Source organism: Dama dama, chromosome 12 (genome assembly GCF_033118175.1).
Source record: "Dama dama isolate Ldn47 chromosome 12, ASM3311817v1, whole genome shotgun sequence".
Classification (NCBI taxonomy): domain Eukaryota; kingdom Metazoa; phylum Chordata; class Mammalia; order Artiodactyla; family Cervidae; genus Dama; species Dama dama.
In genome coordinates, this window is record NC_083692.1 from 350,412 (window position 1) to 363,703 (window position 13,292).

Consider the following 13,292-nt stretch of genomic DNA (forward strand, 5'->3'; position numbering starts at 1 on the left):
TCCATGGTGTATATGTACCACAGCTTCCTTATCCATTCGTCTGCTGATGGGCATCTAGGTTGCTTCCATGTCCTGGCTATTATAAACAGTGCTGCAATGAACATTGGGGTGCACACATGTACAGTGACGTGCATTCAGTTACTGTTCCACTTTGTTGTCATGTGAGTTCATACTCTGTGCCAGACGGGCCTCCACACACGGAAACAGACAGAACAACTGCCCTGGGGCAGCAGGGGCTTCATACCAGACAGGGGCTGGTGCTCTGAGGGAAACCAGTGCAGGGAACGTGCCTCAGGTCCGCTTGAGCAGAGGGTGGGGTGTGGTGCAGGACAGTGGGGCAGAGTCTCTGCAGAGATAACACCAGTGGGGAGGGATTCCGGGCAGGGGAGCAGCCAGTGCTGCAGCCCCAGGGCCGGGAAGAGAGGCCATGCCAGGGGTCGCGGGAGGAAGCACAGAGGGAGAGGAAGGAGGCTGGATGGGACACGGAAGCCTCAGGGCCTGTGTCCACGTGCAGGCCCCAGGGGTCCTCCTGGGTGACACAGAACAACCGCGCGGTTTGTGCTGCAAGCAGCATGTTCTCTGTGCCAAGACGATGCTTTGGTTCATTTTGGGGACGAGACATCAGCGGGGAGCCCCCTCAGAGGTCAGTTCATTACCAGACATGAGGGGAGAGTGGGCTGTCTGAAGATGCTTTCGAGTGAGGATGTGAAGAGTCTGGCTGGAGATGCATTTTTAAATAGGGCTTCCTAGTGCACGTTAAATGGACTAAAACTGAATGAAATAAATGAGGTATGAGTACTGGTGAGGCTTGAGAAAGGATATGCCTTTATTTTATGATCTATGGGAAACTGAGAGAGGAGCAATTTGTGAACCAGTTTGGGCAGCAGGAGCCAGAGACCTGTGGTCAGTGGGACCTGGGCCGCTCGGTCTCGTCCAGTCTCAAACCCACTTCCTGCAGAGATCGGCACAAAGGCTGCTCTTTGAACAAGGAGCCACAAAGTCAGATTTACCCACACCTGCTGTAACCACCCCCTGTGCTGCCTCCCATATGCAGAGAGCTCCAGGCCAGGCGCCCCTAACTTAATAGACCCTTTCCCCTCACAGGTAGCCTCTCAGGAGATTCCACCTAAGTCATCAAGTCTTATCTCTCAGTAGGGTAAATACCCGTGGCCACTGTGACATGACATTTCAGACACTTACCCACAGGCAAACTCCCTGCAGATCCACCTCTATCAGCAGAGATGCTGCCTCTGATGCTGCTGGAAGGTCCCTATCTGGGTGATATGGAGAAAAGGCCCCTGACACCAACTTCCTGGATTTCTGTAGATGTAGAGAATAAGAGTGGAGTGGAAACGTGGACTATAAAGACACACTCGATGGGAGACAAGTCGTGCACTGTCAACCCTTAGATGATTAGTGAGGCAAGCCTGACCACGGCAAACCAGCTACTTGACCAAAAGCTTCCTCTTTCAGCAGAACCGAAGCCCAAGATCCACCCATGTGCCTCCTGCTCTCTGGCCTTCTCCAGTCAGAAATTCCTCAGCCAACACACCCAACGCAGTCACCCCTCTCAGACCCTCCTGAGACCATCTGAAAGAGACCTCCTCCAAACAGAGGATCCCTGCCCAGGCAATCAAAATCAGCGATATTCAGATCCACACAGCCCGAGCGACAAACCTGAGGGTCACAAGACCAAGGCCAGGCCCCAAGACTTGCTGAAAAGCGTAAGGCTGAAGAGGATTTCAAGGGTCTCTTCCTACTCACCCGGAGGACAAATGGGGGGTTCTGGGGTGCATGAGAGAGTGACAGAAGAGCCCAGCACAAGCAAGAAACTGAATCCAGAGGACACAGGCACATTGCTCACGGGGGCAGAGGTCTCGGGGATTATGAGAGTCACGTACGGAGAGTGTGGGCAAGGCTCCAAGGACAGGTCAACTCTCATCACACACGAGAGTACACAGACAGGGAACAAGCCCTATGTTTGCGGGGAGTGTGGGCGAAGCTTCAGTCAGAAGTCAGCCCTCATCAGACACCAGAGGACACACACAGGGGAGAAGCCCTATGTTTGCGGTGAGTGTGGGCGAAGCTTCAGTCAGAAGTCAGCCCTCATCAGACACCAGAGGACACACACAGGGGAGAAGCCCTATGTTTGCGGGGAGTGTGGGCGTAGCTTCCATCATGGGTCAAATCTCATCTCACACAAGAGGACACACACAGGGGAGAAGCCCTATGTTTGCGGGGAGTGTGGGCGAAGCTTCAGTCTGAAGTCCTTTCTCATCACACACCAGAGGACACACACAGGGGAGAAGCCCCACGTTTGTGGGGAGTGTGGGCGAAGCTTCAGTAGGAATTCCGTCCTCATCAGACACCAGAGGACACACACAGGGGAGAAGCCCTATGTTTGCGGGGAGTGTGGGCGAAGCTTCAGTAGGAAGTCCGTCCTCATCAGACACCAGAGGACACACACAGGGGAGAAGCCCTATGTTTGCAGGGAGTGTGACTGAGTCATGACCAACAAACCACACCTTAGTCACAGGAGGATTACTGCAGCCACCCCATGCCTCAGCTCTAAGGGGGCCTCAGAGGAGGCCTGTGACCCGTTACTGTCCCCAAGAGTAAGAGGAGAGACTTCCCAGGTGGTCCAGAGGTCAAGACTCCAATGCAGAGACCCACGTTCAATACCTGATTGGGGAACTAGCTCCCACAGGCTGCAACTAAGACACAGCACAGCCGAATAAATAAATATATAATAAATATTTTAAAGAAAGAGTGTGGTAAGCACAGAATTACTTGTTAAATAGACCTTCCACTTTTGTGACAGGAGAGGAGGTAGATGAACAGCAGAGGGTTTCTTAAGTGTTCTGGAGATGTTCATGCCAATTGCCTTCGTGGTTTTTTAGGTCTCCTCTTCCCTCAGGGTCATCACAGCATCTGGACTCCAGATGCGACCACAGGGGTCCAGTTCTCAGCCCTACCCCCAGCAGCTCTGTGAGCTGGGGCAAAATGCTCAACCCCTCTGTGTCTCTATTCTCATCTGTGATACGGTGTGGGAGCACCAGCATTTTGCTGTGATGCGTAAGCACAGGCGGAATCTGGCAGAGGCTGGCTGAGAACGCAAGCCCCACCTTTGCTGTCTTTTGTGTTTTTTTCTTTAATCTTTTTTATTTTTTTTTTAATAGAAGGATAATTGCATTACAGTATTTGTTTTCTGCATGTCCTCCAGCCCCCACACCTTCCAGGTCTTCAGAGCTAGACGAGGAAGGGGCCGTTCAGGCACTGGGCTGCCCTGATTGAGGGGGTGTGAGGTCAGGGGTGCTAAGGGAGGCCGACCTCCCTTCCCACCCTTGTCGTTCCTGCTGAGCTGGGCAGCCCCAGGGCCCCTCCACAGATAGGCAGTGCCCACAGTCGTCACCCCTTCTGAGAACAGAGCCTGGAGCCACGTTTGCATGAAATCCCTGACCGTCCCCCATCCTACCCCCACACGGAGGGTCCATGAAGACCACACCGCAGCTTCTCTCTGCATGGGCCTCGTACCTGTGCCTGTGCGCTCTGGTCAAAGCTGTTGCGACCCTGAAATTCTTAACCACGGAATAGTTCGTCCTTACACTTCCCTTTCATGAGTGAAGTCTGATGGGCCCTGGGGTGCGCTGGAGCACAGCAGATGCACACACAGCACGGGTCCCGGGGTGGCCAGGCTGCACGAGGGGACAAGGTGGGCACAAAGCCCCCCCCCCACCCTGGGTGAGTGAGGGTGGGGACAGCACCAGGAAGCCACGCTTGCTCAGACCCGGAACTGAGCTCCGACACAGAGTGGGGGCAATGGGGTTCTTAAGGTCGACCACACCCTCCCCTCTGTGAATGACCTCTGCCCTGGCCTGGTCCTTCCAGAAGGGGTTCCGGAGGCTGAAGTCCGCACGGCCACCAGAAGACACCAAGGGGAGAGTGGGCCACGGGGCGGGGGTGCGGAGGATGCGAAGTCCAGGACTCGGGGCAACGGCCCTCAGTTCCCTCCGTGTGCCAGGCTTGTGAAGCGTCTCTACATGAACCGCGTCAGTAATAACCACCCACGATTATTTTCCTGTTTCTCTTATGCTTTCTTAAAGGAACGTGTTTGTCTGTGGCTTGGTTTCCCTACAGGAAGGGAAGCCACGTAAACTCCCCATCTTCTGTGGCTTCAGGCCGGGGTCATGGGAGGGAGAGTTAGGGGTGGTGCAAGCAGAGGGGCTTCAACTGAAAACGGTGGGGACCCAGAAACCTGCAGGGGCTTCTCACCTGCACCTCCCACCAGAGCTGGGCCTGGAATCCCCTGGAAGGCTGAGCAGGTCAAAGCTTCTCCCTCCCCTCCCCTCAGCTCCCCTCCCCTCAAAAAGCTGACTCCGCGAGCCAGCCCACAACACCTCCAAATCCCCCATCACCCACAGCCCCACACAGGCCCTCCCTCACAGAAGTGGGATGACCTGGGTGGTGGCACAGATGGTGTGTGACCCCAGAGCTGGGGGTCTCAGCTGACCTTGAGCAAGGGGGTTGGTGCTTTACACAGCCTCCCAGCCCAGGGAGCTGCCAGCAGCCACAAGCTATGATCTGAAGCGGAGCTGGGGATGGGGAGTGGGGATGCGAGCTCTCTGAGGTCCCATCCTGTCCCCAGGACAGCGGCCAGGCCCCACCTGACACTGTGACTGCCCTGCACGGTCACACAGGACACCAGCAGTCGCGGGACGGACAGCCAGCTGCCTCCACCGCACGCTCCACCCTGACCACAGCGGCCCCAGGGCTGTACCAGCCCCAACTGCGCGCGCCTCTGCATGGCTTCCAGGGCTCGGGGACCCTGGGTGAGTCGCTGAGGGCAGAGGTCCAGAGGCCAAGCCTGTCTTCAGCCGCCAGACCTGCCCTGCTTACTGGACTCATGAGCCCAGCCAGTATCTGAAGCCAAGATGCCTTTGGGAGAATGACACCACAGACGCTGACCTCAGAGCTCAGACTCATGAAAACTTACTAAACAGATTATTTTTAGTCTTTTTTTAAAGGGGGATGTTGGCAGGAAGGGGGGAGGGGTATGACTTCCTTGGTGGTGCAGTGGTTAAGAATCCACCTGCCAATGCAGGAGACACGGGTTCAATCCCTGATCTGGGAAGACCCCACGTGCTGTGGAGCAAGTAACTCCATGCACAACTATTGCAGCCCAAGAGCCTAGAGCCCGTGCTTCCCAACCAGAGCAGCCGCCACAGGGAGAAGTTCAGCGCAGAAACGAGAGAGCAGCCCCCATGCCCGACAGCCAGAGAAAAGCCCGCACAGCAGCGAAGACCCAGCAAGCCAGAAATAAATAAATAACCTTGCTTTAAGTACGAGATCGCAGCATTCTCTGCTGGTCCAGAGGCTAGGACTCTGAGCTCCCAACACAGGGGGCCACGTTCAATCCCTGGTCAGGGCACTAGATCCCACATGCTGCAAGTGAAGACCCTGTATGCCACAGCTAAGACCCAGCGCAGCCAATTAAATGAATACTTAAAGATAGGAGTCTGTTCATCTGTCATCAAGAGAAAACTGCAACATTTTAGAGAAAGAAAAAAAACACAAAGATCTTATTTTGCAAGTTCTCATGGTTGATTGCAAAAAATTCCTCATAATATTCAGCTGTTTAAAAAAAAGAAATTTAGAAAATACAGAAACTAAAACCCACCCATAAATGTGTAGGGAACACCAATTACTGCAGCATCCGGCCACCACACACAGGAATACATGTGCATCTTTTTCTTCTACAAAAGCTTTCAGCCTCCACCGCGCTCCCCACCGGCCTCTGCTCTGCTCTCCAAGAAGATTGCGCTTTGGCCTCTTGACCGGGGGGTTTCTATTGAACTCAGGGAGGCAGAGGAGCAGGGCTGTGAGGTTGGGGGCACCGTCTGGCCTGCAGTGAGGAGAGAAGCGCGAGTGCTCCGCCTCTGGGTCCAGTAACTTCAGGGGCCTCGGGGAGCCGCCCGGGAAGAAGCCTCTAAAATGCCGTCCCTGCAGTCTCCACAGTTACAGCAAGCCCCATGTCTCAGGATTCGGCTGTGCGTTAACAAATCCTCTCTTGTTGGATGGAAAAGTGTTTCCACAGAGAATCTGCCCAGATCTTGGCCTCAGTTGGTCCTCTTGTTGGACATGAAACATATTTCCACAGAGAATCTGCCCAGATCTTGGCCTAGTTTGGTTCTCTTGTTGGACATGGAAAGTGTTTCCACAGAGAATCTCTCTGGATCTTGGCCTTGGTTGGTACAGATGTAACAGGCAGTACGTTCAGAGCTCAGGGAAGTTAGTTCTCAAGCTCCCTGGGTTTAGGGCTACATCGCCTCCTCACCTCCACTCCTTCCACAGTCATGGAGCATTCTCTTCCAGAGGAAGGTGTTTGGCAACATCAGCCACAAAGACACATACTGAAGAGGAGAAAGGCCACGGCAGGTGGGGCGGTGTGTTCCTGGGGGAGCCGAGGGGCCTTGGACACTCCATGCTGGACCCCTGCCCCACCGGCTTCTCCTTCTCACTGGGCATGCAGATTTCACCTGCTGGGTGTCCGCCAGTGCCGGGCTCCCAAGACACCAAGCTGGGGTTGGTGGTGGGGGAGCTGGATGCCAGGGAACCTGAGACCCTGCAGCAGGTCAGTGCACTGAGGACGAGGGCCGGCCACACTGACTGGTTAGGCCCTGTGCACTCAGGACACGCTCTCTGGACCCCAGGTGGAGGTGCTGCTGCCCCCAGGGCTCACCTGGGTCTCAGGAGGTGGAAGAGAGACCAGGTTGTCCTTCCCACCTCCTGCCCAGAGAATGACAAAGGCCAGTTCCCAAAAGTCGGAGCAGGGTGGGCAGAGTGAGTCTTGGGTCTCACAGGGTCCCTGTGAAGAGGGGTTCACTGCTCCCTGGATCCCTCTTGGCTGGTTCCCCTTCTTTGTTGTCTTCACACCAAATCTCACAAGGATGAGGCAGTCCAGGTGCCCACAGCATCACTCGCCCAGGTGCTGACAACCCTCCTTATTTATTATGGGCAGTGAGACAGGGTGGCTGGTGTGACGCTCCCCTGGACCAGAGAGGAGACCCCCCAGGCTGTGTCTCTTCTACTCCTGAGACCCAGGTGGGCAGTGGGGGCAGAGCACCTCCAGCTGGGGTCTGGAGAGGGTGTCCTGAATGGACAGGGCCTAACTGACCAGTGTGGCTTCAGGGGGGTATGGGCAAGAGGAGTACTAACTCCTTTCTAAATATTTCAGACAACCACTGAGTTCCTTTTGGTTGTTGGTATCAGGTCTTTGTATATGGTCCATTTTCAGAATCTTTATTGAATTTATTACAATATTGCTTCCATTTTATGTTTTGATTTTTTGACTGCAAGGCATGTGGGATTGTTACCAAGTCCAAGCTCGCTCTGCTTGCCTCATAACAGGCCAATAAGTCAGAGGCGAGGTGCTGAGGCAAGGAATACAACTTTACTTGGAAAGCTGGCAGAAGGAGAAGATAGCAGACTAACATCTCGAGGAAACCATCTTGTCAGGGTTTGGATACCAGTATCTTTTACACAACACAGAGCTGGGAGGTGAGGAAATAAAGTAAAAAACCATTAATCTGGCAAATATCTCCTGGAATGGCCAGTCTCAGGAGGATATGTGTTACTTTCTCCCTTCCTGTAGCCATCCATAGGTGGACAGGTCCTGGACAAAGGCAGAGGGGCTAGGTTTCCTGGGGCAGGCCATTATGTATGGACAGTATCCCTGTGGCAAACAAACCAACAGGAAACCAAAGGTTAAAATAAAAGATTTAATTTGAAAAAAAAATTTTTTAAACATGGAGTCAGATTTTGTTCTTCCTTATAAAAATTCCCCACTCTCAGTGTCCATTCCACAATCTTATGGGAAAAGGGGTGATGATTGTTCTAATTGCTCCATCAGTTGCATCTTTTGGGGAGTGTCCACCATTGGTGCCAGTGTTCCAAATGTTGAGATTTGTCTTCTTTTGTTGATCTTTGGAAAGTGTCTACTTCATATGTGTAGACATAAAAATATTTATAATTGTTGTTTATAATTGTTTATAATATTTATAAGTGTTGAGAGTTAAGTTTTTTCAGCAAGAATGTTTTAGGATTTCAAAAATGCAGGCACCATCTAAAGGTACGGAATTTAGCACTTTTTATGTATGGGAAAATGCCAGAGTCATCTCATTGAAATTATTCTTTTTGATACACACCTCACCATCTGGGGCCAGTATCCTGTCTTTTCCTTCCCAAGTTTCCTCAGGGCTCCCTGTGGGGAGTGGCTGCAGTCTGATGGCTGCTAGAGAGTAGGAGGGGAACCTGGGTCCCCACTGTGATCATCTCAGCAGAGAGAGCAAGCACATCCTATGAGTCCAGACAACCTTCCAATGTTCAGGGATCAGCGTTCAGCCTGCAGGATCCACAGCCATCAGCTCAGCCACCATGCTCTGCACTTAGTTGCTCTATAGCCCTGAAACCTACACTGCAGGAGGCCCTCTAAATGTGGCGTCCTGTCCAGCAAACTCTCGGTCACACCCTCCAAGCCTGACCCAGGCCCAGCTTTGCTGAGAGGGTCTCACTGGGGACCCAGGTTCCCCCTCCTGGTCTCCCAGGAGGGAGACCTTCGGTTCTGTGTGATATTAACTGTTTTTACAGCCGTCATAATAATGTTGAACACACTACCTTCATGCTGGCAGTCTCAGTCTTTTGTTGTCCCACTGAGATTCCATGAAAACACATCAGACACTGGGCTGGAAGAGGAGGGGCAGGTCTGGTATCTACTGAATATGGACGTCTACTGGAAGATCACAGTTGCAACCTCACCTGCTGCTCATCAACTTTTTGCTGGTCCATGTGCCCTGCAGTCAATTGCCCAGATAAACCTGCTCCCTTCTCCCCATGCTAATACTGGTGAATTGGAACAATTACCAAGTAGTCACCTGAGGAGTCTCCAGGAGCCCCAGGGATGGGGAACCACTCAGGGGTAAACAGGGAATAGGCACAGGCTTGTATAAAATGATACTGTAAAGCACTGATTCCTAAACACAAGTCAAGTGAAGCTCACATGTATTCTTCCCTTTTCCTTAGCTGGTCTCCCTCTTTTTCTTAGCTGGTCTCCCTCTGCACATGATTCTGGCCCATGCAGATGGGGTGAGACACAGTTCCCAGACCCCCCCTACCTGGGGTCACACATTCCCTTGGTCAGGGCACCATGGCTGTGGTCGGTAGGCTGATAATGTGTAAACAAGCCAGGCCCATGTGGTCAAAGCTGTAGTTTGTCCTGTAGGCATGCATGGATGTGAGAGCTGGACCATAAAGAAAGCTGAGCACTGAAGAACTGATGCTCTCAAACTGTGGTGTTGGCAAAGACTCTTGAGAGTCCCTTGGACTGCAAGGATATCAAACCAATCAATCCGAAGGGAAATCAACTGTGAATATGCATTGGACGGACTGACGCTGAAGCTGAAGCTCCAATACTTTGACCACTTGATGGGAAAAGATGACTCATTGGAAAAGACCCCAATGCTGGGAAAGATTGAAGGCAGGAGGAGAAGGGGATGACAGAGGATGACATGGTTGGATGGCATTGCCGACTCAATGGCCATGAGTTTGAGCAAACACCAGGAGATAGTGGAGGACAGAGAAGCTTGGCGTGCTGCAGTCCATGTGGTCACAAACAGTTGGACATGACTTAGAGACTGAACGACAACAACCAGGTAGCCTATCTGTGTCTCGATGAGCCCCTGGGGGAGGTGAACATGTCAGAGGGAAAGACTAAGAGCCCTACCTCAGCACTGACCCCCGGGAGGGCCATGGAATCTCACGGTTACCCAGAGAAACCCACCTCAGCTCCAGACCCCAGACCTCTGAGCACTGACATGCAGGCACAGGCACGGAGTTTTCCAAGACAGAGGCCAGACCGGGTCGGCCTCTGCACAGAGGTCTCCACGTCCTACTGCACAGAGAACCCCGCCAGGTGTAAATGTCCTCACTGTAGAAGAACACGTCTCATCTAAACATAATCAGTGTAGACAGGACTTGCAGAGGTCTGAATCCACAGTGTAGACAGAACTTGGCCAGGTTCAAAGTCGCCTAGGGCTGCGCTCCCAGGAGGCACAGGTCACACCCCCGGGTCTCTCATCGTTGGACAGGGGCTCACCCGCCTGTGAGAACTGGGACCTACCTTTCTTGAAGAAGAAATCATCACTGGCTCCACACTTCACCCACATCAGGAAACGGAACAAAAGCTTTGTCACTAAACATTTCGGCAGGCAAAACAAAACTGTGAGCACGTTCTGCGGCCACGTGGTGGTCAGGGCCTGGGGAGAGCCAGGAACCTGGTGGAGCACAGCCCAGCGTCCTGTGAGGACAGACCGGAAGTGGCCCGGCTGCCGCGTCCTGGGCTCCCAGCAGGAGGCGCGGCCCGGGTCGCCCAGGCAGGACTGACCGGAAGTGGCCCGGCGGCAGCATTCCGGGCTCCCAGCAGGAGGCGCGGCCCGGGTCGCCCAGGCAGGACTGACCGGAAGTGGCCCGGCGGCAGCATTCCAGGCTCCCAGCAGGAGGCGCTGCCCGGGTCGCCCAGGCAGGACTGACCGGAAGTGGCCCTGCGGCAGCATTCCGGGCTCCCAGCCAGAGGCGCGGCCCGGGTCGCCCAGGCAGGACTGACCGGAAGTGGCCCGGCGGCAGCATTCCGGGCTCCCAGCAGGAGGCGCGGCCCGGGTCGCCCAGGCAGGACTGACTGGAAGTGGCCCTGCGGCAGCATTCCGGGCTCCCAGCAGGAGGCGCTGCCCGGGTCGCCCAGGCAGGACTGACCGGAAGTGGCCCGGCGGCAGCATTCCGGGCTCCCAGCCAGAGGCGCGGCCCGGGTCGCCCAGGCAGGACTGACCGGAAGTGGCCCGGCGGCAGCATTCCAGGCTCCCAGCAGGAGGCGCGGCCCGGGTCGCCCAGGCAGGACTGACCGGAAGTGGCCCTGCGGCAGCATTCCGGGCTCCCAGCAGGAGGCGCTGCCCGGGTCGCCCAGGCAGGCAGGACTGACCGGAAGTGGCCCGGCGGCAGCATTCCGGGCTCCCAGCCGGAGGCGCGGCCCGGGTCGCCCAGGCGGGACAGTCCTGCAGCGTCCACGGGGAGAGCCGGTCCGTCCATCCTGCTGGTCAGTTAGGGAGGGAGTGCGCTCCGGCACTGCTTCCCCCCAGGGGCTGGGGTAGGTGGGTGGGCCTGACACCTCCTAGGCTCCTGGTCAAGTGACTTCGTGCCGGGGTTGATGACCACAGGGCACCGTGCTGCATCCAAGCGGAGAACGCGGGCAGAGGTGGGGCACAGACGCCATCCGAGCAGAGCGCCTGCGGGGAGCTCCCACCTGTGCCCGCCTGCCCACCTCCCCATGACCCATTACCACACACACACACTCCCACGCCGCACACGTAAGCGCTGTGCACCTACACCGTGCACACACACAGCACGTGTCAGCCAGCACACACGCATAGCGCGTGCACACACACACACACACACACACACACACACACACTCCCATGCCGCACACATATGTGCTGTGCATCTACACCGTGCACACACACACATAGCTCACACACACACACATGCATAGCATGCACACACACACATAGCACACACACACACACATAGCACACACACACATAGCACACACACACATAGCACACACATAGCACACACACACATACTCCCAGGCCGCACACATATGTGCTGTGCATCTACACCGTGCACACACACACACATAGTTCACACACACACACACGCATAACACAGACACATGCATAGTACACACACATACATAGCACACACATAGCACACATACACACATAGCACACGCACACACACAGCACACACATAGCACACACACACACACACACACACACACACTCCCAGGCCGCACACATATGTGCTGTGCATCTACACCGTGCACACACACACATAGCTCACACACACACACACACACACACATACACATGCATAGCACACACACACACATAGCACACACACACACACACACACTCCCAGGCCGCACACATATGCGCTGTGCACCTACACCGTGCACACACAGCACGTGTCCACCAACAGGTGCGCACACACATAGCACACACACACACACACACAGCACACACACACTCCCAGGCCACACACATAGCACACACACACACACAGCACACACACACACACACTCACACACTCATACACACACTACCAGGCCACACACATATGCGCTGTGCACACAAACAACATGTGTCTGCCAGCAGGCGCGCACACACGCATAGCACACACACGAGGGATAAAATGATTACCCTAAAGTGCTCATTTCTAAACACAAGTGAAGCTCATGTGCATTCTTCCCTTCTTCTGAGTTTTGATGGTTTCCAAAATAAAAAAGTTTATAAAGTAGTTAATGGTGAGTGACTTTTAGATCATGGGACTTTCTGAAGTTATTCCACAAATACTACAAGAGGTGAGAGATGAATGAAGATATTCCGTTTGTCCCTCAACAGAAGAATGGACAAGCAGAACGTGGTCCAGCAACACAATGAATGTTGTCCAGCCTGAAAGGAAGGCAGTTCTGACACAGGCTACAGCGTGGATGGGCCCTGAAGACATTATGCTCAGTGACATAAGGCAGACATGGAAAAACAAATGATGTTTGAGTCCACTCATACAAGGCACCTAGAGCAATTGGCTCCATAGACACAGGAAGCGTGATAGTGGGTGCCAGGGGCTGAGGGAGGGGAAAGGGGACTGAGTGTCTCATGGGGACTGTCTGGGTTTTGCAGGATAGAAGTAGTGACTGAACAACACCGCCCACAAGCATGCACTGCAGCAGCATTTACAGCAGCTGAGACATGGAAGTAACCAAAATGTACATGGACAGATGAATGAATAAAGAAATCATATATGCATAGAATGGAATATGATTCAGCCATGAAAAAATAATGCCATTTGCAGGGATAATCTAGAACTAGAACAATCAAAGTAAGTAAAGTACTTCAGAAGGAGAAACTGATCCCAATGAGCTATTTTATAAAAGTGACATACACGCACAGTCAGGAAACAAACATGGTTACAGAAGGAGAGTGGTGGGTGGAAGTGATAAATTAGCAGGTTGGGATTCATTTATCCTCACAAATACATATAGAACATAGAATCAGCACGGACCTACTTTAGAAAAGGTGGTGTACTACACACTCTATTATAATGTGTATGTGAAAAAAACAAAGATGAATCAGAACGTGTATGGGGATAACTGTTGAAGAATCTCTCCACCAACAGGCACAACACTG

At 53.7% G+C, this 13,292-nt stretch overlaps 1 protein-coding gene across 1 annotated transcript in view; it reads left to right on the forward strand.

Annotated features, from left to right (window-relative positions):
- The window catches only part of LOC133065907 (histone-lysine N-methyltransferase PRDM9-like), a 389,343-nt gene that overhangs the window by 11,494 nt on the left and 364,557 nt on the right, over positions 1-13,292 (forward strand). The window contains exon 10 of the mRNA XM_061156384.1: positions 1,477-2,496. Within this exon, the coding sequence (XP_061012367.1) occupies positions 1,477-2,496 (1,020 nt within the window). The remainder of the gene's footprint in view (positions 1-1,476; positions 2,497-13,292) is intronic.